The sequence below is a fragment of the Toxorhynchites rutilus genome, chromosome 3 (genome assembly GCF_029784135.1).
Source record: "Toxorhynchites rutilus septentrionalis strain SRP chromosome 3, ASM2978413v1, whole genome shotgun sequence".
NCBI lineage: Eukaryota > Metazoa > Arthropoda > Insecta > Diptera > Culicidae > Toxorhynchites > Toxorhynchites rutilus.
Window position 1 is genome coordinate 49,135,502 of NC_073746.1, and position 27,434 is coordinate 49,162,935.

At 38.3% G+C, this 27,434-nt stretch overlaps 2 protein-coding genes across 4 annotated transcripts in view; one reads left to right on the forward strand and one right to left on the reverse strand.

Moving 5' to 3' along the window:
• Nucleotides 1–20,196, forward strand: part of LOC129774823 (probable nuclear hormone receptor HR38) — a 310,471-nt gene extending 290,275 nt beyond the window's left edge. For 2 of the 3 annotated variants that reach the window (XM_055778825.1, XM_055778827.1), the window contains exons 3-4: nucleotides 7,179–9,297; nucleotides 9,371–20,196. In XM_055778825.1, coding sequence (XP_055634800.1) covers nucleotides 7,179–9,297; nucleotides 9,371–9,627 — 2,376 coding nt within the window. In that variant the 3' untranslated portion in view covers nucleotides 9,628–20,196. The remainder of the gene's footprint in view (nucleotides 1–7,178; nucleotides 9,298–9,370) is intronic. The other variant, XM_055778826.1, reaches the window with a different exon arrangement.
• LOC129774824 (carcinine transporter) overlaps nucleotides 18,586–27,434 on the reverse strand; it is a 28,654-nt gene continuing 19,805 nt past the window's right edge. The window contains exon 6 of the mRNA XM_055778828.1: nucleotides 18,586–20,204. Within this exon, the coding sequence (XP_055634803.1) occupies nucleotides 19,779–20,204 (426 nt within the window). The 3' untranslated portion in view covers nucleotides 18,586–19,778. The remainder of the gene's footprint in view (nucleotides 20,205–27,434) is intronic.

Consider the following 27,434-nt stretch of genomic DNA (forward strand, 5'->3'; position numbering starts at 1 on the left):
AATCTGTGAAAGTGAAGGAGCATTCAGTTAACATGGTGCCACGATAGTTACATGTGGACTATTAGACTACCTGCTCCTTGGAGAATGATCACATGACAGATTTCGTTCACTGCTTGTATGACCTAATCTTGCTTCTTTTGATCGTACCTTGCAGTTTGGTGATTGGTTAATTTCAGATTACTTTTAGTTTCATCTCTTCTTTCTTTCATAACATTACCGATTTGAAAAAAAGTGTTATACAGGTAGTATAATGTGTTGAAGTTGAACTGATATGCAGGAACGCGATACGCGATACATTACATGACGATCTTTCAGAATCAGCCGATTTTATCCAATTTAACAGCCGATTTTGAATGTCGCTCACAAAATTCGATCTGAACCACCACACCTCTACACCCATTTCACGCCTTGAAACAAATGTTTCAAGTTTATCATTTTTCCCAAGAAATTTTATCCAAATATCATTAATTTGCTGTCAAGATAAAAAATCAATCAAGCGGTTAAAACAGTCTAAACCTTTAAAAATGGCTATATTTAACGATATCGACCAAAAGTATTTTTTAGACGACCCTAATTTAGGATTATGTACCCTAAGGACACGTGGAATGTGTGAGTGAACTTTCAAAAAACTATATATCAAATCTGCATTGCCTTCTTTTCGACGAATCATTTAAAAAATGTACTTTTTTGTGGTGTTTTGAGGTGTCTGTCTACCTTCTTACTTTAAACTTAATTACAGTGCATTTTCTCTGTCTACCTTCTTACTAATAAACTTTTTTTTTGAGTCATGAAGATAGCTCGATTTATAAAAATGTTGAACCATATGAAATGCCACCACCTGGACACTTTTTGATAATTCCACATTCATCGGCGTGAGTTGAGTGAATATTTTCGCTTTACAATGCCAACAAAAAAAAAGTTCAGAAATCGGTCGGCTTCCACAATAATGGACTTTATTTCTAAAGCAAAGAACTATGTATCGGCGTCAAGGATGAAATTGACGGAAAATTTGAAGGCAAAGTCCAAAAAAACCATGTATAAACATCATACAATTATTAGATAACCTTTATATGATTGTATTGATATGACTTTAACAAACCATAAATAAGAAAAATAAATTCAGAACGAGAATAAACATTTCTTTTCATATTTTCCGTTAGTTTTTTGATACAGTTTTTATACAGATTTTTTTTTTTTTGCCAAAAATGCATATATACAGTTTTTTTCAGAATTTTTTACAAAATAAATTTGGAAACCCTGGTTGGCAGCAATATCTCAGATAGCAGTGAAACGTTGTGGGTGTAAAGACATTAGTCATTTAAGCAACTTTTGCCTAATTGAAATCTCCGAAAAATGATTAGACTACTTTTTGGAAAAGGGCTAATTGTTTTTCTTTATTTTCTACAAAACAAAATATAACCCAAAAACTATAATATCTAAAAAAAATCTGATCAAATGATGAAGTGTAAGAAATTTTTTAAATTTTCATGAAAATAGAAATTTATTTTTCTCAAGAAATCTCCAAAATGTCATATATACCAGAAACTATAAAAGATAGAAAGTTAATGTCTTGAACAAAAGTTCTTATTTCAATAAGATCTAAAACATTGTCCAGTACACTATATCGCTGTCTTAACTTTAAAAAAAAATTAGCATTAGTTGCAATTTTTTCAAAGGAAAAATGAAAAAGTTGTTGTTAGAAAAACTTTTTCCCTGTAAAAGTGCTCAACTTCTGATGTATGGGTGACTTGTTGGAAATTCTAAAGGCTATTCGTATATTTTTTTGAGAATTAAAAAAAACGTTTTTGAGAAAAATGAATTTCAATTTTTAAAATCATTTTTTTCAGTGTAATTTTTCCTTCAAAGTTTATGTTATGAAAATTTAAACAATTTCAACAAAGTTTAAACCGCATTTATAGTGTTCTGCTATCAATATTGCGTTTGCATATCGCAAATAAATTTGGCTTTCGCATGTCAGGTAATAGAACTACCGACAACAGTATCCCACTTGCGATGCAATTTGCACTCATGTAGACCGCAAATTGTTACTAGCAACACCGATCCAGTGAGAAGCAAAACCTTTCTTATTTTATTTCTTCTCTCGTTCTCCGCTCGCAAGTGCCAAATGATGACGTTTGTAATTCTCTATGTATCATTCATCGCATTGAAATTATTTGTGCAGCGGTGATCTACGATAGTGAGAAGGTGATAATATGTGCTGTTCAAAGCTGTGTTACTATTGCTCGTTTATTCACTTGGTTCAACAGAAGTAAATACTCTTATTCGTTCAGGTATCTGAATCATCCACTCATTGTTGGTTATATATTCGTGGTGTGGTGAGTAGCATGGCTCATTGTGGTTCATTGAATATTAACGGAGTTCCAAACACTGATGTTGGTTTTATGCAATATCGAAGGTAGATAGTGGTGATGGTGGAACCAATACCGAATCATCTATGGTCGGTCCTGTAAAAAGAACAAACTAAACTCACGACTCTCAACGCTCGAGAAAGCCATTTAGAACAGCTCGTTTTCGCTATCGTCTGATGGCTAGCTAGATGACTGATGAATCGTGATAAAAGTGGCATCAAAGTGCAGCGCGGGGTGTGACATATTTTTTCCAGCTGTTAATTGTTAAACCACAATTACAAAAAAGTAAAAAATTATGCCTATATTGGAATTCGGGCTCACAACAGTGCTTCAAAGCAAATTCCATCCTGAATAATATATGGTTTGTTTGACTTTTCTAGAAAGGATTACAATTCTATCTTTGCCAAAAAAAAAAAACGACTTTTCTCTACAGTATCATAATAAAATTATAAACGGATGAAATATCAAATTTATGCTTTCAACGTTCACACCAGTTTTTCTACCTCTGCTTTCCTCAATCAATGTAATGTGTTACATTTTGGGGACATTGTTTATAACCAAAATGTGTCAAAATCTATATTGATTTGAAAATGTGTGAAATTTCCTAAGAAATACACAATTTGAAAAGGTAAATCGGTAGCAGGAACATGCAGAAAAATTTGTGCAGTTTTTGGCACGAATGCTGTCAGTTTTTCTCAACCAAAGATTTGATAACATCTTCGTTTATGTCAAGTTACAATTCGCCACTATTTAAGATATCAATAATTTTAAAGCAATCTTCAAAGCACTTTCAGGGATTACAAGAACATAAAAAAATAAAAATATTCGTTCGACTATAGCATTGAGTTTTATATACTCGTTTTTTTATGTTTTCTACCAGCTGGTGTGATTCATGAGTGCAATAAAAGTGAAAAACAGAGGCCAAATCAAAGTACCGTCTATCGATATATTCAATGGTGGTTCTAAAGCGATCATTAGAATTATCTACCATGAAGTTTTTTTGGAAACTGCCAGCCTCACTGAAAACACAAAACTTTTAGAATGGAAATAGTAGAAAAAAGACCACCATACAACTAATTTTCGACAACTTTTCTTTTGACGCTACTGAAAATTTGGCAAGTAACGCCTCTCTGAGATCCATGGGGGTCGGTTTTGGATCTTCCTCCCCTACTCATAACAAAGGAATGCTTTTTCTTATTGATATTTTATTTCGGTTACACAATTCAACCTCCTATTACTCAATTGATACTGTTAGGGGAAGGGTGGTAAAGACGGACTCCCTAAGTAACAGTTCGTTTTTTCGTGAATTTAAAAAAAAATGTAGCTATCTCACCACAAATTGACAGTCTAGCTCTCTTTTTATAATAAAATCTGTCTCAAAATTTTAAAAAATGACTGTGTCCGGCATCATTGAAAAAATAAGATTGAGTCGGGGAAGACGGACCGACGGAAAATTAGCTAGAAGAACTTGTATTTTTTCTCATTTTTTCATGTCTAAAACAACTTCCGGGAGACGGAATGACACATTCGGATTACGTTTTGAAAACCGCTCTGTTGTTTGCACTTGCAAACGTAGTTAGTGAGCATCTGTTAATGAAAGAAGGAGGAAATAATCAAATTGTTTTTAAAACAAAATGTTTGTCCTTTGTCGGTGGAGTGTCCGTCTTACCCGACTTGTTTAGTATTTTATTTTCGTCAATATCTCTGGAGTAAAAATGAGAAAACTTCACCGCTGATTCGAGAAACTGGAAGCGAAGTGATGGTAAAACATTCACGCAACGAAAAAAAACCCAAAACATTACTCGAGAACAATGAGAACATTATTTTCTGCAGACGAAAATTTAGATCAAGCAGCTCTTTGTGGATTACTTTTTTGTTTTTATTTACAATTTTAACAGGAAGCCAGCTAGGTATACACAATAAGTGTTAAAGGTATTGATACACTGTATTGCAAGTTTTTACATCATGAAAAATTTAAAATAAAATTGTACTTCATCAATTATACAGGGGTGTCCGTCTTTCCCGACTTTCCCCTACACAATCTGCGTGTGCGCTATTCAATTCCACTATGATTCAAGATAATAATATACAAAAATAGAGAAACAATAAAAATGAAAGATGCATAGCGAAGAAGAAACGTTCGACATCCTTAAAAAGTACAAGTTCTGTAGAACGCAATATGTCAGGTGGAAGTAATTATAATTACAATTGAAGAAATTCAAATTTGAACTATATTTAAATGTTGAAACCCTTCTTCCTCGCGAAACAGAGAGTGTGAGATAATAACACGTTGTGCCCCGCGTCGATTCCTGGGGATTGACATTGAATTTTCCGTCTTTTCGCGCCGATCTCATTGGACCGACAGTGAGACTTCCGTTCGGAGAGTTTCGGCACTGAGAACTTCAACAACGAAGCTAGAAAACGATTTTCAGAAAAGCCCACTGTCAAAAGTTCATTGTCGGTTCCCAACCTCGGTCGGAGCTCAACGCGTTAATAGCAGAAACTAAAGAATACACAGTGGAGTAGACTCAAAGTATCAATATATTGTAGATTTTCAAATTCGTTTTAATTTTAAATAATTTGCAGGATGTTTTAATCATTCCACCATCAGAATAGAGTTGGTCCCATTTCCGTATCATCCACATGTTGTTAGAAATTTCCAACCTTATCTTGAAAATCTGTACCATTTACGTGTAATATCAGATAACCTTATTGACACCAAGAACGGGAAATCCATGCAGTTCCAAATTCTAAATGAAAGCATATAACAGTTTAGTCTTGCAAAAATCTACTTGCCTATCCCAAAGCACGTTAGGGGGTCTCCGTAGCCACATTGGTTGCGCGTTCGCTTAGTAAGCGATCGATCGTGAGTTCAAAACTCAGGGACCTCATTGACCATCTTTGTGTTGTTACAGAATAGCTACGTCCACGCAAAAATCATCAGCGATGGAGATCGATCCACGGTCGAAATAAGATCGATTCATCCATACAACTGCTCTGCTCTGCAAGACACATCGGGCTGCTGTTCTATAAATAACTCAACAATGATCAATCAACTGTCTCCGCTGTCCGGTGGTCCAACTGGATTGGATAACGGAAGAACAGACAGAATACTCTTACGCCTAAATGGCTACTGTGTGAATGTACTATATGTAATGGTATAGAAGAAATACTGGCGAATGGCTAATTATAGATATGATAACCATGTGACATGTACACGATTAAAATTCGGCTCTGTTACATCTAAAATGATAATGAGCCTTAAATAAATAAATGGGATAAAAAAAAATATCCCAAAGCACCATCTTTCAATGGATACGTGTCGAAATTTTCTGTTCGCAGACCTGGAGAGAATGCTCGCTGGCAAGAAATTGCAACAAAAAAATAGTTTTACTGTGTTACCTTATAAACTTTTCAGACGAACTGTTACATGTTGTGAACGCAGTGTTTCTTTTTCATACATATTTGGTTTCTCTCAAGTTTAAACTTTGTTCAAAACATATTTTTCGATTCCAAATTTCCCGACAATCGCTAAAGTATTTTATTTCTCAAAACACCCTGTATAGGAAAAATCGTATCCTGCTCATCTTTACCCGCACCGTGAAACACTCTCAATGGCAAACAAACTTTCACGGAACTCCAATACAATAATTCATTTTGTCGCACGTTATCAACGCTATCGATCTCCGATTTATTAGATTGCATTCTTCCCTCTGTTTAGTTTAGTTTGTATGGTTTTCTGTTTCCCAGCGTAATCCTTCTACATCGTCGCTACGATCGCTCACCTGCAGTTACTCTCGCCAAAGATGATACCCCCAATCATCCAGTCGCGGGAAACAAGACAGCAAACAGACTCAGCAGGGGGTACCCGATTCGGTACATATGCGCCAATATCGAACCCTCTTGTTTTTTTTTTCGGTTCGTTTTGCCTCTATAGTCAATAGTTCGTAACCAGTTTCACTGTCGCTTTCAATAATAATAATAACTGGTTTCCGGCTGTGCACAGGGGAGGATTTATGCACACCACATACCACTATGCCTTCTGCCAAAATAACAGCCGAAAGCGGAGGAAATTGCTTTCCTTGCCAGCACCAAATATCCATAAACCAATTATGCTTCACATCGTCTTTCGATGTTCACAGAAGAGCTTCGATGAGCACTCAAAGCTCGGCTGGCCATCAGCAGATCATAACGCGGCAACACCTGATGCGGTCGGTGGTTTAGTCTAATTGATGTTTATTGGTCAGTTCCTCTTCGTTTCACTCGTGAAGGTGGTCCTAGCTGTGTATGGTAATGATCTTCCCATATGCATCTTTTACGATTAGACGAATAGTTCACCCCATCGCGAAGCTCAAAAAAACCCAAATATGTCGCCCATGGGCGTATCGCAAATTTTCCCCCTGTTCCTTGTACACGTCAATAAATTATTCATGCTGACATGCACCGACGATTCCTCCTTTCCACCACCGTTTCATTACTTCCGTCCGTCACGTTCTCATGCTTCCATCCAATCAAAATCTGACTTTTGATATTATCGTATTGGCAGCAATGCTTGCCAACACCCCATGGGACACAGTAAGAAAAAGAAAAAATGTTCCGAATGAGTGATTTCAACGCCGCGGCTTTTCACTTCGTTTCCCCCCGCCACAGATGTGCTTGGCGTAACGCCAAAGCTCATTCACTGTGGCTCGATTTTTACTCTACATTTCGCGTGCCAAACAACACGGCGCACTCTCTCGCCTAGCCACGCCCCGTCAATTTAGATGCGATATTAATGTACTTCCCTCCCTCTTTCTCCTCTACTTGCAGGCTACTTCTTTCAGTTCCGTTTCATTTGATTATTTACTGTCGCAACAACCGCATCATCCCGAACAATCGTATCATCAACTAGGCTCATTTGGTACAACCCACACGCCACCACAAAGTCAACAACAACAACATCAGCAGCAGCAGCAGCAACAACAACAACAACAACAACAGCTCGTATCGGGGCTTCTGTCAAGCACCCATCAGCTTGACAAATTCGTCGAACTCTTCGGCGGTGCATCCCAATCGCAAACAACCGAAGAACCCATTTCCACCGAATCCTACCTTGATCAAACGCAACATTCCAACAGCTCCAGTGACACTTTGGTGGGACTCGAGGAAAATCCAACATTTGGAGAATCCAGCGATAGCATCCCGACTGCTCTACTCAAGGCTAGCTACAAAGAGGAAAACCTAGCCGAGCTTCAGGATCCGTTCAGTGCAGGTCCGTCGCGCGCACAAACCACCGAACCTGAAGCCGATCTACTGCTAGAGACATCTTCGACAGAAGAGTTGGGACTGCTTACTCTTCGCTCCAGCAGTGATCCCGTTCTCGCGAGTAGTGCTCGCCATCAGCCTCAGCCACACCAGCAACCGCAGCTGATCCACCAACAGCCGTTGCGATCCGGACTGCGACAGAACCCAGACGAGCAGGCAGCAAGCAGTAGTGGGGCCAGTTCCATTCTTCCAAGTTTCCAAGAAACCTATCCCATCAAATACAACCAGCTGGCGAATTTCGGCTTGAAAATGGATGAAGATTGCTTCAAAATTGCAGCTTCACCACACCATCAGGGTGTAAGCTATGGTCACCCCAGCTACGGACATCACCCAGCAGTCCATCAAGGACACTATGAATTCCCGCAGCATGCTCCAACACCGACCGCTCATTACAGTAACCCCACGTCCGGTGGCAGCTTCTATGCACCTGGGTACGAACAGCACGCAGCGGTAAGTCACACCCAGAAACCGTCCGCATCTGGCAGCACGTTAAATATTTCCGTTCCGCAGAACTACGCTGTAACGCCCCAAGATACCTACTCTCTTCCACCCTTCCCCACCATTGCCGAGCTGCACGTGTCCACCACGTGCTATCGTCGTGCTTCATTGCCGCTGCAACGGTCGGAATCCACCTCGAGCAGCGAAAGTCCCAAAGCGCCTAGAGTCGGCATCTACAAATATTCCGCTCTTCCAAGCGCCTCCAGTTCAGCGTCTAGCTCTCCTGGCTACATCAACAACAACAACCCAAACACGGTGAACAATAATGAAATAGCCGCAGCCGCAGCCGCCGCAGCTGCTACTGTATCTGCTGCGTCCGTTGTGAGCGCCACTCCAGTTCCTCGCGGTACAACTCCTCAAAGTCCATCTCAGCTGTGCGCTGTATGCGGGGACACTGCTGCCTGCCAGCATTATGGCGTGCGAACGTGCGAGGGATGCAAAGGGTTCTTCAAACGAACAGTACAAAAGGGATCCAAATACGTCTGCCTTGCGGACAAAGCCTGTCCCGTGGACAAGCGACGGCGGAATCGTTGCCAGTTCTGTCGATTCCAAAAATGTCTGGCAGTCGGAATGGTGAAGGAAGTCGTCCGTACCGACTCATTGAAGGGACGTCGGGGTCGACTGCCATCGAAGCCGAAATCGCCACAGGAATCTCCACCGAGCCCACCGGTTTCGATGATCACCGCCCTGGTGCGGGCCCACGTGGACACCACCCCAGATCTCGCCAGCCTTGACTACAGCCAATACCGTGAACCCGGTCAAAACGAACCTATCATTAGCGAAGCGGAAAAAGTGCAACAATTCTACAATCTCCTAACAACGTCGGTCGATGTGATCAAACAGTTCGCCGATAAACTTCCCGGTTTCAGTGATCTCAGCCCGGACGATCAGGAACTTCTGTTCCAGTCGGCCTCGCTGGAGTTGTTCGTCCTACGGCTATCCTACCGAGCGCGCATAGACGACACCAAGATGACATTCTGCAACGGGGTGGTCCTGCACAAACACCAATGCCAGCGCTCGTTCGGCGATTGGCTCAACGCCATCCTGGAGTTCAGCAAAAGCTTACACGGCATGGAGATTGACATTTCGGCATTTGCGTGTCTCTGCGCACTCACCCTCGTAACAGGTAATGATGGGTTTATCCCTTGAACTTGAGTGTTTCTATTGCTAACTCAAATTTTCTTTTCTGAATCGTCCAGAACGCTACGGTCTGCGGGAGCCCAAAAAAGTTGAGCTACTGCAGATGAAGATCATCAGCAGTCTACGGGATCACGTGACGTACAATTCGGAGGCTCAGCGTAAGCCACACTACTTCAACCGACTGCTGGGGAAGCTTCCCGAGCTGCGGTCACTCAGTGTGCAGGGCTTGCAGCGGATATTCTATCTGAAGCTCGAGGATCTCGTGCCGGCACCACCCCTCATCGAGAACATGTTTCTCGCCAGCTTGCCGTTCTAGAGCAAACGCAAAACTGAAACCATGTGCACACAATGGGGACGGGCATGAGGTGGGGATCAGTAAAGGCAAAACAAAAGACTTGAGGTTATTTCGGAACTTTCTCACACATTACATTTACCTTGTGTTTTTTTTTGGTTTTAATTTTTGTACGTACACAGCAGCATCGAAGCAGACAAGTGTGAGTGAAAAGAGTGTGCGTGCGTGCGGGCGCGTATATGTCTGTCTATGTGAAAACATTCGTATAGGAGAGAAATAATCATTTTTAGATAAATCTTACTGTAATAAATGTTCCACTCACAATCGACTACTACAGCTCGCTCCAGCAGTTAGATGTTACTCTTGCCCCCAAAAAGTACCATCCAAGGTGTATTTTTCCCTTTAGATGTGATACCCCATAGTAGTGACTGTCAGTACTTTAGGAGAGAGAAAAAATATTTGTTTATTTGCCTGTGGTGGTTTGGCGAAGGTATTATCTCTACATCCGATGTGTTGATTGATGTTTGGATAGTTTGTGTACGTAGTGAGAAAAAACAAATAATAAACACTGTCCTTTAAATTTTGAATACACATCCAGAGGAAAGTGAATTGAACAGTAAAAAAATCGTGATAGGAAAATGATCAAATGAGAGCTTTAATTTGCAAGAAAAATTGCTACGTATCGAAAGAACTGGTTTAATTCTTTCGATATGTAGCAATTTTGTTGACAGATAGTTGCCGATCGAAATAATTCTAGGTCATACAAATAGCTTCACAATTCAATCAAAAATTATCACGAGAATTCAGTCAAAGGGTTTTAGGATGGATGATGCATATTTAGCCGGATGATAAACGATTATATCAGTGTTCCATCACTGCCATTATTTCCTACATCCAAACACAACACTATGGTACGCATAAGAGCAAACGTTTGGTAACGCATTGAAAACAACAATGTGTGCGTGTGTTGCAAACATAAACAAGCGCTCTCCACTGGACGACATACGATGACCGATGCAGTGATTCATTTCATTATGCCTTCACTTTTGGTTACATCATTCATTCGCTTTATGTAGAATCATTCATTCACAACACACCATCAACCCTCATAATTTAGCTCTTGGGCCGATGTGTGTGACATCAGATTTAAAAAAGTCTGCCGGATTTAGTCCAAGTCCTGCTATCAGACTCTGTACAGCCACCTCGTCCACCTTGTTCGACGCATTTGCCTCATACTGCTTCACGTTTCCAACAGTTTTTTGATTCTTTTTCAAGAAGCGCTTGACGATGGCCCAACGTTTCTCGATTCGCCGAAGCTCTGGCACTTTGGCATAGTACTTGTTCTTGGGCATCACCTGCACATCGTTGACGGCCTACCACTCCATGGTCTTTGTTCCGTAATGTCAGGATGCCAAGTCCAGCAGCAATTCATAACACGAAAATAATATAAAAATTGTTATTGAAGATACAAAAGTACAGTAGAACCTCGATTATCCGCGAGCGGAAGATCCGCGGTGCGGTTTATCCGCGAAAGCGAGTCCCACAGTAATTCTATAAGCCTTCTCGAAATTCGTCAGTGAGTGGTAGGATTTCGCTTTTTTGTTTTCGTCATGGTCATTACATTATCTGATCACTTGTGTACATGACCCTAGAGATGAAAAGTTAAATGATTTATGTATTGTGAAAACATAGTTTTCATGTTGAAATAACTTTTTCTGTGTTTACACCTCATTTTTAGTCCTTTAATGCGTTATCCGCGATTTTCGTATTCCACGTTGACCTTACCATTCCGCGGATAATCAGGGTTCTACTGTATTGAAAAATTATACAATACTAGCTGACCCGGCGAACTTTGTCCAGCCCATAATTTTGATTTGTTTTGAATAATTTCGAACACTCGCGTTTCTTCCCTAAATTGTTCTTCTGGACATACATAGGTAATAAGCAACGCCATTTCAATAACATTTGTTGCATTGAAACCTTTTTCGAATTCGATTGAACTCAACTTTTTTAATAGCTTTGCAAAAAAGCGTGTGAGCCGATACGTACGTGGAAAAAACCTTGTTTTATATATAAGATTTTTTTGCAAAATTAGTCTAAATATTTTAATAATCCAGTGGATTCGCCTCAGGGCTCCCGGATGGTCAACAATTTGCCGAGATGAAGTATGGTAGGTGTGCTGCTAGCAACGTTTTTGAACCGTTTTAGGATATTTTTTTTTGCAAATTTCCAAACGAATTTGTTTAAATTTGAAGGTCTATCTCCCACATCAACTGTTCTTTGTTACGGAGCCCGAACCATTCATTGATAGAAAGCGGTTCGAGCAGCTCGTAGATCTGTTTCGCCAACTTGCTGCACTTAAATAACGCGACAGTTGCAGCAGATAAGCTAAGGCTATGCTGGGTAAATTTTGCTGTTTTACAGTCCCGGTTGCAAAGAAAATGTCGTTTTTTCTGCATCAGCATCCATAACCAGCAAATGAACTTTGATCGTATCTCACGCTTAAAAACATCTGCCACCTTTCCCCTTCCAATTGCCGTACGAGGGTCACTATTTATATTTCGGGAATAGGAACAAAAACAAATAGTTAAGCTGCGAATATATTTTTATTGTTTTTCAAAGTACTCGCCACGATGATCGATACACTTTTGCATGCGCTTAAACCAATTTTCAAAGCATTTATTCCAATCGACACGAGCCTTTTTTTTGAGCGATTGTCAAATTATGTGGGATCCAACGTGAACATAATTTTCGCACAACTAAGTGTTCATGTAAAATCGCATATATGCTGGTGGAACTAATGCTTAGGGATGCCTCAATCTCACAATAGGTTACATGACGATCTTGCTTAATCATTTCGTGCACAGCATCGATATTTTCTGGCACTACAGTCGATTTTGGACGACCTTCACGAAACTCGTCGGACAGCGAACTACGACCACGATTGAATTCACTATACCAGCGATACACAGTGGTTTTTGATGGAGCTTCATCGTCAAAAGTCAAATTAAGTTGATTGACGCACTCTTGTTGTGATAATCCACGTCGAAAGTCGTAAAAAATCATCGCACGAAAATGTTCACGATTCAGTTCCATTTTTTTGCCGAGACCAAACTTTCAACTAAATATAAAATAAACAAATAGCGTCCGTATGACAAAATGTTCTGAGTACGTATATCGTCAAAAATGTCAAACTTTACGATGGAACCGTTATTCTCTAGACAAAAACTGTCTTCGACAAAGTTGTTACATATGATAGAGGGCTCATTTTTATGTTATCTAATATAGGGTGAACAAAATTGTCGATGAAATAAAAAATATAACTTTCTTATCTTTATAGATAGAGGTAAACATAGAGGACATAGAGGAATATTTTAGCCCCAGATTTTGAGACATCTTTGTAGAACAAACATTTTTTCTAAGTTGCGTTAGGGTCACCATGAAAAAAAATTCTTTTTTCGCTCTAAATTTTATATTTCAAATTATACATGCAAACTGTCTTCAAAAGACTTTTAGAGCTTACTAATACAAATATGTTGCGACGCAGAACTTTTCAATGTCTTAATCGTACTCAAATACGTTATATAGGTGTTTTTTTTAAATTATGTGTTGAGGATCTACCGCCATTCTCTTGAACATACACATGGTGGCCGCCTTTTGCCTCAATTACGGCTTCCAGTTGTCGTGCTTCTTCCGACAAGTTTGTATAAATATTCCTGGTCAATTTGTTCACACGCTTAAAGAGAATCAAAATAGGACCTTTTGTAAGCAACCTTTGTTTTGTGCCCTCTATTATCCGAACAACCCCATAAATTCTCAAAGGGACTGTGTAGACCATTCTCTTAGTTCAATTCGGTTGGACTAGATCAGGGGTTCTCAAAGTGGTCGATATCTTGGGGTCGATACAGGTTTCAAGGGGGTCGACAAAAACGAAAACTGATTTTGGGGGTCGACGAGGGTCTAGAAATCGACCCCCTTTTTTCCTTGTTGGGTGTGAACCACTGTGTCCATTATTTTGAGCTATTGTGGTACGCCTCATTTTTTTCTACCACGCTACCTATTAATTAACACAAGTTCTTATATGAAACTTTCAAGATCCTGTATAAGTTGTGTTACGTGAACCAACTTGTTATAAGAATGACTAATATTTTAATAGAAATTATTATTGTTGTAATTTGTGATTGTGTCAGATTTACCCGAAACACAGTTACCTGAACGACAGCTATCCGAAAGACATTCACCCGAATCACAAACACCCGAATGTAACAAATATCCGAATGCGACAAGTACCCGAATGGAATATCTACCCAAATGAACATTTACCCGAGAGTAACATTTACTTAAATGTATTATTCTCAGTTATATTTGATTAGAAGGTATTTTCATGTTTTTTAAATTTTTATATTTAAGCGTTATTAAGATGATCACATTACTAGTATCCAAACAAACTCGTATTTTATGTGGGTAGAGCAGAAACGAGAGAGAGAGAGAGAGAGAGAGAGAGAGAGCGGTGTTGCATACTATATTATTCAAAATTATCAAAAAGATATATAGTTTCACTTTTATATAAATGAAATTACTATTTTTTTTATCAATGATGGACGTTCAAATTCGATCATAAATAGTATCCAGTCATTTGGATCACGTAGCCCACACACGAGTAGCCGTAATATGGGCCGCCGCTTCCAACGGCGTGTCTGCGGTCAACTCGGATTGCATTACCTCGGCGGCTTTCGGGCCTTCGTTCCCATTACATTAACCTCAATTGCGCTGCGGTAGCGTTAATACGTAAGTGCCATTTTTCCTTACTAATTCAGTCATTTTTAGAAAATTGTGTATACACTAATTTCTAAAAATGACACGAAGTCTCCAACATGCATCATTTAAAATTTCCTCATTATAATTTTTCATTTTACTTCGTATTTCTGTGAATTTTATCACTCATTTGTTGGAATTTTTTCTTCTTCATTCAGGTATACGTTACATTGGAGTAAATGTTGCATTCGGGTAACTGTTTATTGGGGTGAATGTTGCATTCAGGTATTTGTAACATTCAGGTGAATGTCATTCAGGTATGTGTTACATTCGGGTAAACGTGTTTCTGCGTGTTACTGCGAACTAAATGTGAATTCAATTAGCAAATATACGGCATTCATAAGTGCATTAATTTTACATTCCGGAACGAACCAGCACAGGTGGATGAAAGTCTCTAAGTATAAACCTGAATTAATTCATCTATGGTGAGATGTGACCTTTCTTATTGTATGTAGTTTTAACTTATTACCGATAGGCTTTTTCTTTCAAACGAAACCTAATGCTGTTATTTTTATTGTTGGCGGTGGAGAAATGCTAATGCTTAAAAATATTCCTTTCCGATTATCCATTTCCCGAAAAATCGAAAAATTTCCAAAACTTTCAAAGCACATATACGCTGCGATGAAACGATGACATTGAGAGTTGGGAGGTTATTATTTAGTTGAAAAGAATCATCTTTTAGGTTTTCTTCGTGGATGTATCCGGCGGAAGAACATTCACACCAGCAATCTCATTAAAATCATCGTTCCACGTACTGATGATTTCCTCCAGCTCATCCACACATCAAATTCTACGGACTTTTCAACAATATTTGGCAAATTCATCGATATTACAAACATTCTCAATTGAAAATGCAAAAATAAATGAACAAACCTTCCGTATTCCGAAGAATGTGCTGCAGACGATAGATGTGTTGGTATTGATTCAACAGGAAAAAAAGTTCGTTATTGCCAACGTTCGATTTTTCGATTGCTCCGGCTAGCATAAACTTACTCTCGTCTAGGAATACCATCTTCTTACCATCTACCTTCTCAACGTAGTTATTACTTGTGTCATTTTTATTAGTAGTACTTAGTTGGGATTTGTATGCCGAAAAACACGCCTTGAATGTATCCTGAAGTGGCAGGCTCTAGAATACGCGTGACCATAGTGTAACTCGGAAGAAATTTCGTTGACGAAAAATCTCCCAGCCAGAACGGGAATCGAACCCGGACCCTCGGTATGTTAACGTGTGACGCTAACCATCAGAACACCTGTCACAGCTACGATTATGACCAAACGATCCATGCGGTGAAAATATTCCGGATATGATAACTTCTGTTCTGTACGAACACAGAAAAATTTAAGTCGGTTTCCGAGTCGTCAAACATATCATGCGCAATAGTGCCGGAGATAATCCGTGGATTTGAAGGTCGTTTAATCAGTCGCCGGCACCGGTAGCATAGTAGTAAGCGTGACTATTTTGCGCTTCTCTGTCACTTTTTTGGAATACGATCCGGAACAATCTATTTTGACAACATAAAACGAATGAAACTTGCGACTATAGCCAATTCAAGCAGTTTGTTATCGACAAACAAAACTTCACCTCAAAAAGATCGACATGTTAGCATGTGGTGAGAATATATCGATTTAACCTCACCCTGTCTCTGAGCGAATTTCATACCGTTGTCCTTAGAATAGTATCGAAAGCAACCTAAAGAGCTTCGCAATAGTGATAACTCTAATTATCTATTTGTAGCTTGTATCGATTCCAACACCGGAGTCCTATCTTGCATCACAAAGTAAATCTTGATTCGAATTCTCAGTACTGGAAATGGATATAAGAAACTTGTCAAACGAATCCCTATAAAGTTATAGTCAATTTTTCTTTCAAATACATTTCTACAAAAAATAATTATCCATATGAACCAAGCTCTCTAGTGTCCATGAACCAGAACCAAGCATCAATTGACATTGCGAGAGAGAGAGAGAGATAGAGATGGCGCAACCACCATACGCAATTAATGATGTGCTATCTATACCGTCAAAGCTCCTAAATCATAAATCATAAATCAGATAGATTTTAGTATAGTAAAGTGTCGTAGTTTAAGCAACTAGTTTTCTGTCTATATAGCTAAGAAACTTTATTCACACGCAAATGACACCCAGAGTGCATCTGTACAAGAAGCGGGGGAGAGATGAATGCAAGAATTGATTTTATCGCACGCGTATGTTGATTTCCCTAATGTAGATCGGTGTATCCGTCATCTTGTCTATGTACAGTATAATTAAACAAAAATGGAGAACATAGATATTTATGATATTATACAATGTAGATATAAACCTTTAGGATAGTGAAACGTGTAACTAGAGTTATTTGTAAGAAAAGCATCAACCAGAATGTGAACGCGCGAGCGTGATTTCATAGATCGCGCGCGCAAAAGCTATCCAATAAAAGACACTTTATACTGATTTTGTTTATTTATCGATAGGAAAAGAAGAAGGATGGCAAGCAGGCAAGACGTACAAACTACTCTCCGATTTCGGCAACGAATTGCGAAAAAAAAAGAAAGATTAACAACCGGTAGTACAAATTTACAAATAATACAAGAAATAAACAAAATCATTATACGTTTCGCCGAAACGGCAGAATGCCGTGACAGATGTCAGAGATGCATACACACTTATAAATGACACTACTGTATAAGTTCAAATGTCGTTCAAAACTCGTTTTAGTTTTACTTACACATTAATGCGTGTTTATCTATGATTATGATTTTTGCATCTATCTAGCGCACTGATTGTGTATGTGAGCGTCTAAAACTATAGAACAGAACAATGCGATATTTTTATGCTAGTCCATTATGCTACATATTTAGATTAAAATCTCTCCTTCAACGCGGATATTTTTAATCGGTTTTCGAATTTTAGTACTTTTTTAATTCTCTCCTGTTTGTTTTACTTTTTGGATACAAAGCTTATTTCCAGTAAATCTGATAAGGTGAATACTCATAATAAGTAAGCACAATGTTTTACTTGCCAGTTACTTGCTAGGATTCTTACGGTTAAGCTGATAATTGTACTTAATATTAAAATTTTACGTTACCAGAACTTGCCATTGATTTTATTTTGTTAAACGATGTGTTTATGTTTTTGTTTTGTTTGATTTTAAACACGAATCGCATATTTTAGCCTAGATGTATTCAAACAAACACGCCCATTAACGTGGTTTAACTTGGATTCCCCTTTGAGAATGAACCAAACCTACAAAAAATCGAACATTAAGACGAACAGAACTGCCATTTCAAACAAAAAAAACAACGGTAGATCCTATCGCGATGTGGCACACATTTCCCCTGCGAATACTCCGAGCAGTAGCAAATACCATACACTTATTCATCCAAGCAAAAATAAACGAATATTTCGAAAAAAAAAATCTATAAAAACGTCACATGTGCCTACACACTTAATAACAAATAATTACCATCTACATATTCCCAATCCCCAGCTGAGATCACTAATCCAGTTGTTTCGGACTCTCGATATTTATGTATGTATTCGGACCAACTATTCCCCACAACAATATGACTGTGCATGTCCTGTGAATGAATTATAACTGAAACCATGAGAACCACCCCCCTTCCCTTCCCTGATGTATGAAAACCTGAAAGTGCCATTTCACCCGTAAAAATTTTGAGAAAAACCAATTCATATACATAAATTTGAATGACAACGTAGAAGACGAAGGAAAACGCAGGAAAAATCAGAACCGGATGCCTTTAAGTAGCTAAAAGCGAAAACAAAATCAGATATATGTATTAAAAAAACACAACAAAATTTATAACGAGGGAAATTCTTTCTCCTTCCGGTTGATACAACCGATATTAGATTTTGGAGCGCATTTTTTTCTTTCGAACGAAAAGAAGAACAGAAATTATGTGAGCAAATATAGCTCAGTTTGGAACAATTTCAGTTACAAAAGCATAATATTCGAATGATTTGGTAGATATAAAAATCGTAGTAGTGATCGGAATATTCCTTCTTATTATAGGATACATTTGTGATATGATAATAGAATCTCAGTTTCAACTTCCTCGGAAAAAAATGATCGTACCATCAACCAAGCAAAAAAAAGTCTTTTGAAATGTGATTTTACTAATATACAGCTCTTCAAAATTGATTCGAACTAATTAATCATTTATTTTCATCAAATCTACAATCGGGTATTTACAGGTAAACCGTTCTTACATAAATTTCGATTTATGGAATGCTATACACTGGTTGACTATTGAAACAAATTGACGCTTGCTTAGTGCTGAAATCATATTTCTCAAATCGGTTTATTTATCACAGAATGGCCAATTGATTGACGGATAAAAACTTCTCTAGACTAGCGATTTTTAAGTCTTCAAGCATCCGGATGCCCTGGTAGACTTGACTAATATAATGAATACAGACACAAACATGAAAAAGACAAGCTTGCCCCCATGCTATTGGCTTATCCTATGTACAAGTGGGCAGGAACATGTCGTCAATCGCCGTCCCTAACGAAATTCGTTAAAAAGACTTTACTACAGAATCAGCTTTAAAACAATCGACATCAAACATATTCGATTGTTTTTGATACCATATTTTAAACCAATCGGTGAAACTCCAGTGTACCCATCCGTTAGCACTAGAATTGGCAACGATTTTGTTTGTTCTCTCTTTTTCCTACTACTTGTATAAACAGAGTATTTAATCACTCCTTTTGCAACAAAACAAAACCCAGTAATTTATTAGATAGAGTAATTCGATTCGTTAGTACAAAATAGATGAGAAAGTTTTATGTTTAGATTCGTTGATTTCCAGCAGCCACTGTCCCAAGAGTATAGCAATTATCGAACTCGATTTATAGTGAGCCTAATAGTGTCCAGAAAACATATCCTGAAAATGCCTATACCGAACTGTTCGCAGAAAACAAAAACTTGCTTCCGCACACGATGCAGAGATAACACATCTCGCGACGTAAGCAAAGAATAAGTTTCAATTTTAGTTAACCAAACAAAAGCAGAAGATACTAAGTTGAGTAAAACTCCACGAATCCATTGATACCGAAGCGTAGGAACACCCAACATTACTTGGAACGATCCAAGCGTGAACTTAAAATAAACTATAAACTAAAACAAATCTTTATTCACAGAACAATATTAAAGTGTTACGCGAAAATAGAAACTTTAATTTTAACAAGTGAATGTTGTCAAAGCACATTATAACTATAGCAAAATCAGAGAAACCGAAATATACATATACGTATTTCTTTATTGTTAAAACATGTTCAAAACATTCAAGCTCGTTTCATTTCCACACGAATTCACACTCCCTCCCGCTGAACAGGCCGCCTAGAACCAGTAGGTCAACTGTATCGCACCGTCGGCGGTTTTCTGGGTGTCCATGGTGCTGGCCTGGCGCGCGATGCGTCTCATCGTCTGCCGCCGTATCCGGGCGTATTCCAGTGGAGTCTTCTCGGTTTCGGATGGGGTTGGCGTCTCGTACAAATCGACGTTGATCGGAATGGCGGAGTTCAGTTCCAGTGCCGTGTCGGATGGTTCGTGGGAGAGGTTCTCGTACGAGCCTGATGGGGACAGCTTCGGTGAGCTACACCGGAAACAATCGTCGAAGGTCCAATCCTTTCCGAACTCCTCGCCCTCCTCCAGGGTTTGGGGCAGTCGGTGGTGCAGAGTCTCCGGCAGACGAAGGCCGGTGAATCCACCGGCCACCGACACGCAGCCCATTATCACCAGCGGAAGGACGAGGTTTTCTTTGCCCTGAAACAAGAAGAATGAAAATAAGCACAAACAAATGGAGACAATAAAGCTAGATTCAGTCACAATCTTATATCAGGGAATCAATTCTATAGGCTTATCCCATTGTCATGATACCATTGAAGTACCTCTAGGCCATCTAGGCCATCTAGGCCATAAATGTTTGAAAATATATAAATAAAATTGTCTTTTTCATGATTTACAGTAGTTTTAAAGGATATTTTCTACGGATTCAAATGCTTCAAAGGTTCATACAATCCACCTTCCATTGGTGTCAATGCGCCCCTTATTTGAGCTAACTTTTAATCAATCACCAGATGATTATTTGATACTAAATCATACCTTTTCTAGATTATAATACTTGCAAATATTGCAAACATCACGCTTGCACATTTGTATCAGATTTATACAGTAGAATCCGTTTGACTCCACTTATATTGGCCAACCGCCTGTTATGAAGTAATTACACAACGATGTTTGGTTTTCATATAAAATACTTTGCAAAAAAGTCGGATACAATGACTTCCTTACATGCACAAGTACATATTTACATAAAAAACGGTTGTTCTCACAAAACGCTTTGTTTGACGTCTGCTTATTATGACGTCCCTTCGATGGCATTATAATCGGATTCCACTGTATATTTAAATCATATAATTAATGCATCTCGATGACCTCAATTCTGATCATGGTTTGTCCGATGCGCTGATTTTGGTTTGTTCACTTGTTAATATTGCAGCCGCTTGGCGCACAGCGGTCGTTTATCTTCAAAAACAAAAAATAAATTGAACGTTTTATGGTATAATTAGCAACTAGAGACTTGGGGCTTGGGGCAAACCCAAACTCGTATTGATTGTATGTGATTTTCTTGAAGAAAAAACGACTTCCATTTACTAGTTGCACGAAAACACCAAAATCAGACAAACCAACATCATTTACCGTAATATTTTGCACCCTTAGTTTTTTTTTATTTATTTTTTTATGGGAAACAATTAGTTATACCGGCAAACCTTTTTTGTGCGGGTGGTAGGGACCGCAGTCAATGCAGGGAAACAAAAGGAAAACGAACAGTGAACAGCGTGGATAAAAAATGTTTTTTTTTCAGATTATGTACCGAACACGATTTTTTAGAGCTGCTGGTGAAGTTTTTTTTTACGATTTTTTGGTTTGCCTGTATTTATCAATCAAAGGGTTGAACTGTCTGATAGTCGAACATCCATATTTTTTCAAATCATTGAACTTCTGTCCTTAATGTGTATTCTGAGAATAACGTACATGAAATGAAGACGATTGATTCACTTTCATTTGTTTTAGAGAGTCATTGATGAAAATGAAAGATGAAGACACCACCAAAATAAAAACTACTTCGTTTCTATTTTTTAATACTCCCAAGTTTTGCGAAAATGGAGCACGAACAACTTTTTTTTCGTGGGTGCACAGACCGTATCTCGAGATAAGTGTCTCTAATTACTCTATTAGCTATCTTCAGAGCCGATCTCACTTGGAAGAAGACGTTCCTTGAGTCTGGTGGGATTGGGAATTCTGTTGAGTGAATTTAGAAAGAATCGACAGCACGTGAAGATGGTAGCCCTGAGTCTGGAGACGACGTACAACCGAACCTGGATTCCACTAGTTCTGACGACATTTACAGACTGGGGGATAGAGGGCAATCTGCTGCACTTAGGTACACCAGTTTTAGGCGCCTGCACGAAGAAACTGGTGTATCTCTAGATTCTATCTTAGTGTTCGTATTCACCTATGCGGACGACAACCTTTTAGTAGAAGTGGAGAACACGCATAGGACATCAAGCATCACGTTCTAGGCAGCTACCTATGCTCTCGATAAATGGGCTGTCAAACGTGATTTTCGACTCAAAATTGTCAACGGGGATGCGTTAATTATGCCACCTTGGCTGAGAATAGCATACAATTTGTAATCTGGCTACACTGTAATCGATATCATTTGAGATATCTATTCTTTCCTGAACCCAATTAATTGTATATATTGACCTGTTGTTATTTTATTCCTCTGAAAGCATCCGTGGTTTATTCGTTCGCTATCTGGGGTTTCCTTTTGTTCGTTCCCCGGTTTTCCGTGTGTCTCTGTTGGCACCTCCATAGATCAACATTCAGGAGTTAAAATTACAACGAACGCATCCACGCCGTAGAACGTTGAAAATACTGAGAGCGTTGGTCAACTGCAACCTGAAATTCTAGCACCATGCCGACGAGTTGGAAAAGAAATGTGCCTCCCGGTTTATTTTTTTTTTTAAACCATTACCAAACTTCACCGGAGTAGAAACCGAACGATCCGTTTACGGGTGGCCAAAGATGGTCTCTAACTAACGTGCCTGGTCAGAGATAAACTTCACTGCGGATTATCTTCGGCCTGCTACCATCAAAACCAACAGTCCCGGTATGCGCTGAAGTAGGGGAACCTCCGTTTATCATCTTCGTGGACGCGGCGAAAATCTCCAGAACTGCGAACTAGTCACACTATCTTAACAAAAAAAAATCTTACAACTGGTGGCATACTCCAACCTCACACAACTTTGGTTTGGGGCCAATGGAGGATGCCGGTGGTCCGAAAGAAAAATACCATCAGAAACAACTGGGGCGAGCTCAGTGGGCATGGAGTAAACTTTTGTCGAATTTATCTCAAGAAAATACCACGAAAATTGTTCGTTGAAGCAGCTTGAAGCGGTCCGGAAAATGAAAGGCTTCATAACCAGGACCAAAGACGCGAAAGCGATGAGGGAGCAGTTAATCTTGTCCAGACTAAGAACCGGCCAATGCAAAATATCACATAACTTCAACAGGAGAATCTTGCATTCCCTTTGCAATCCGTGCGAGATTCGAAATTCGGTCGAACACATCGTTTGCGTTTGCCTGAAAAACGAGAACCTCCGAAACTTTTACGGGATCAGCAGGAGCATTTTTGGTCATCCATGAAGATAACCCTTCATAAACTGCTACACTGCTTTGTTTTCTAAAGGATGCCAACTTGTATTTTGAAATTTGAATAAGAAATTGTGATCCCAAGATCTTTGTTTGTTCCCCTCCGTGATTCACCACCATTGGTCTGGGGTATGGGTAATCGGACATCAACGCCAAACGACCAAGGAAAAGAACTGAATGTGTAAATGTGTTAAAATTCTAGTGACATACATGAATTATTATCCGTATCTATATGTAAAATCAGTTAATGTTGGTAATAAGTTGATTGTAAACACATATCGCGGCACTTATTAGGTCGTTTTTGCTGGGACGAACCAGCTTAAGAGTCTCAGAAGAGGAGAGGATAGCTTAAAGTCTCAAAAAAGAAGAAAAAACGTAATACTGCAACAAACAAAAAGTTTTTACAAGTCACTATAATACAGAAAAAAACAAATTCAAAATGGAGTTTAAGCGCAATTGAATAATTTTTCGAATTTTTTGTCGAAAAATGCAGAAATGTCCACGTGAACAAAAGAGGCAGAAGTCTAGATAATGTCCACGCATGTCCACGGAGGGGGAAGGTGGTGTCTAAGATCGTGCTTATTCTGTTCACGTGCCATACAAATGAAACATAAATTTCCTGCATAACTCAAAAACTAAACAAGCAAACGGAACCAAATATGGTCTGTGGAGGTTTTAGGGAGCAAGAAACGTTTCTAAGGTGATTCAACACTCCTCCCACCTCTCTAAAGAAGGGCTGCTATACGAATGGATCACAAATTTCTGCATAACTCGAATGCTAATCAAGCAAATTGAATCAAATTGAAAATTTTCGGAGAATTCAATTCCCATTCGTTTTACAATTACATGGTGACAGTCGTTGTTAGTCCATTTGTAGTTTGCGCTAACGAAATTGAGCTTTGTTCGAAAGTGGAAATGGATTTTCAGGTGATAAAACGCTTTCCTATATCTTCTTTTATCTATACAAAAAAAATTGGTCAACGAATGTGTTGATAAGAGCAAACCTTGAAGAGGGAATTGTCCGATTTAGGGCTGTCTTTATTCTATTAAATTTTCTGTATTAAACATTTATTCCATTTAACGAAGAAACATTTTATTTGCAAGTGGTTGAAAAATCTCGAACGAGAGTTGTGTCTGAAAATAATCTGATATTATAATGACGAGTTTTGGTAGAAGTACTAAGATATTTATAGTAAAAGGTAATTCGATTAGAAGATTAATCGATGAACAGTTCTGCGATTGGACCCATGAACGTTCGCTTAGCAGGAAAATGTTAATGCTTGAAGGTATTGATTACAAAGAATTAATTTTGGGCGGGACAAAGTTTGCCGGGTCAACTAATAAACTATAAAAAATAGAAAGTTGACGTCTTTAACAAAAGTTCATATTTTAAATAGATCTAACACTTCTTATGAAGATTTTGAAAATTTGAAAGAAAATTGTGACAAATGTATCTCCATTTTATTAATATTATTTTGAAGTGTTTTTTTTTATAATTTTACTAGTATTATTTTCTCTATAAAAATAAAACTTATACTAGCGCATACGCTCTTACAGGCCGAGAACCAATAATTTTGTTTTGAGGAGACTGAATTGAATGACTCTTAACGCTTTAAGGACCGGGAAGAAATCTGCAAGACATAGGAGAGATGGGGGTAAGACGGACATGTTAAGGAAAACTTCAATTGTATCTTTGGAAACTCATGTTTTCAAAAATTTAAAAGCAGTTTCTTACAGTTCAATATACTGATTTTCGAAATAACTGGCCAAATGTTTTATAAAAATGTGTTTTTCCATGTTTTTTACTGAAATTAAAACAAGCCGAAAAGTAGAAAATTTTTATCGGTGCGAGTATAATGGACATGTAGTGGACAGGTTCATAATATACGAAGCGTAGAAGTTTATCGCTCGCGAGAGGAATAATTTCACTTTCTCTCAGTTTATGCATCCAGTAACTGAAATAGAACAAAAAGAGAAAGCAAAATAAAAAAGAGTTCAATATTATTCCCTTCACTTTCCATCATGCATTGGATGTGATACCCAATGTCGCTTCACTGTCAACTCACAAACCGAAATATAACCATCAGCGAATTCAATTTTGCAATTAAACCACTCAAAATGCTTAATATCGAAGCCGCAAAAGTTACATCCACACGCGGAATCATGTTCGATTTTCGGTTTTTGTTAAATATAATAGAATAGCATGTAGAAGGGTTTCCCATCAACAGAAATTTGAAATTCATAATGCAACTAATCAACCACCTGTCCATTATACCCCACTGTCCGTATTACCCGCGGCTCCCCTACGCCTCGGACCACACGTTTTGACTTGTTTGAAGTTGCTTGCTTTGCTTGCAAGTTTTTAAGAGACTTCAAAGTTTGCAGTTCATTCGCCTCTATGTGTGAAGCTAGCGGATGAAGGTTCAGCGGATAAAAGTTTTTGTTGCGTGCAAGTTTCTGTTCAACGTCTTGCAACGTCATGCTCATTAGATAGTGCATTGAAACATTCATCTTTCCACATAATTAATTTTATTCTTGATCGTGACAGAGAAAAGTTATAGACTGAAACGTGAGTAATATAGGTCAATATAGGGAAATATACAGAATTTTGGAAATCAAAAAAAGTTGTTCGAATAGAGTTATCGAAGTTATTCGATAGAGAAATATTTTACCTATCTTCCAGCCACAATTTTAAGGGTCTGAAAAAAGTTATAGGCCAACTTGTATGGGAGAAATTAATGATTTTGAAGAACATTGAAAAAGTTATTTGAAAGGACCGAAAACACATTCTCGAGATAGTATTCATTCGATAAAGAATATTTTTATTTATCTTTAGCCAAATTTTCATTGGTCGGAAAAGGGTCTAAGAAAAGTTATAGGCCAAAACCTGTACAACTTGTATGGGTGAAATAAATTAATTTAAAGAAAGTCGAAAAAAGTTATTTGAAAGGACCCAAAAACATTTTCGAGATAGTACTCATTCGGTGAAAAATATTTTTATTTATCTTTAGCCAAATTTCGATTGGTCCGAAAAGGGTATGAGAAAAGTTATTGGCCAAAACGTGCAAAGTGCAAAAATTAGTTTTGCCTTTTTCCCCATTCTCAATAGGTTTCGAAATGAAAATTTGAGAAAATACTCAAAGTATATCTACTATGGTGTACCGCGACAAATTATAACAAAATTCTATCCCCCGCGTAAAAAAAAACTCTGGGTGTGTAGAATTTATTAGAGTTTTCAAAGCTGTTTTTCGATGATTATTTATTGAACCATTTATTATCAAAAACGAATTCGAAATTTTTCGTTCATACAATAATATCTCAGTACTGAATGGTCCTACAACAACGTTATAGAAATCAAATGAAAGATAGTTGATAACGTTAATTGGATTTGCCTTTTTTTGAAAAAAAATGGGTGGGCTATATCTATGATATAACCGCAAGGTTGACGTGGGACTACCTTAGCTTAGCAATCATTCGTTTGTATTGATTAAATTCGTGATTGAATGAAACAGTTTCCAAATTCAATATATTTGCTCTGTGAGTAAAAAGATTGAACAAATGCCATGTAAAGTCAATTCATGCATTGTGATAGATTTTTCTTCGTTACAAGTAAATTTAATGACAGACATTTTACGTTTGGTATGATGCCTAGGACAAAATATATGTACGGAAGAATTATCAAACGTTTGCCTAAGACTGAAAATCTTTGTAATAAAGACAAAAAAAGTCACAGGAGGATTGTGTCTGAGACACGACCGCATAGTTGACGTAGGATTCCGTTAGGCTAGAGAACAAAAGCTTTCCCTACTTTCATGTATTTGCAATGCCGACCTCCCGGGCAGCTTGGTTTTGATGTCTCTGTTAGGGAACACATTTCGGTAGGAACAAAAGTTCCCCTTACTTTAATGTATTTGCAATGCCGATATCCCCCAGGCAGCTTGGTTTTGATGGCTCTATTGGAGAATACATTTCGTTAGGAACAAACTTTTCCCCTACTTTCATGTATTTGCAAAGCCGATTTCCTCCCAGGCAGCTTGGTTTTGATGCATCTGTTAGGGAACACATTTTCGATTTTCAATTTGTACCCCAATATGTTCCCGAAAGACGTAATCCTACGTCAAAAATATCAAACGATTATTTCATTTTACATTTCCCTCTGAAGTTTACATCTATCAAGTGTATGAGTAAGTTCATTCGCTTCTAGTGTCTGCTCGATTTTCCCAGGTTCCTATGTTTAGAAGATCGTGTTAGGACAGACATATTCCAGTCTGCACA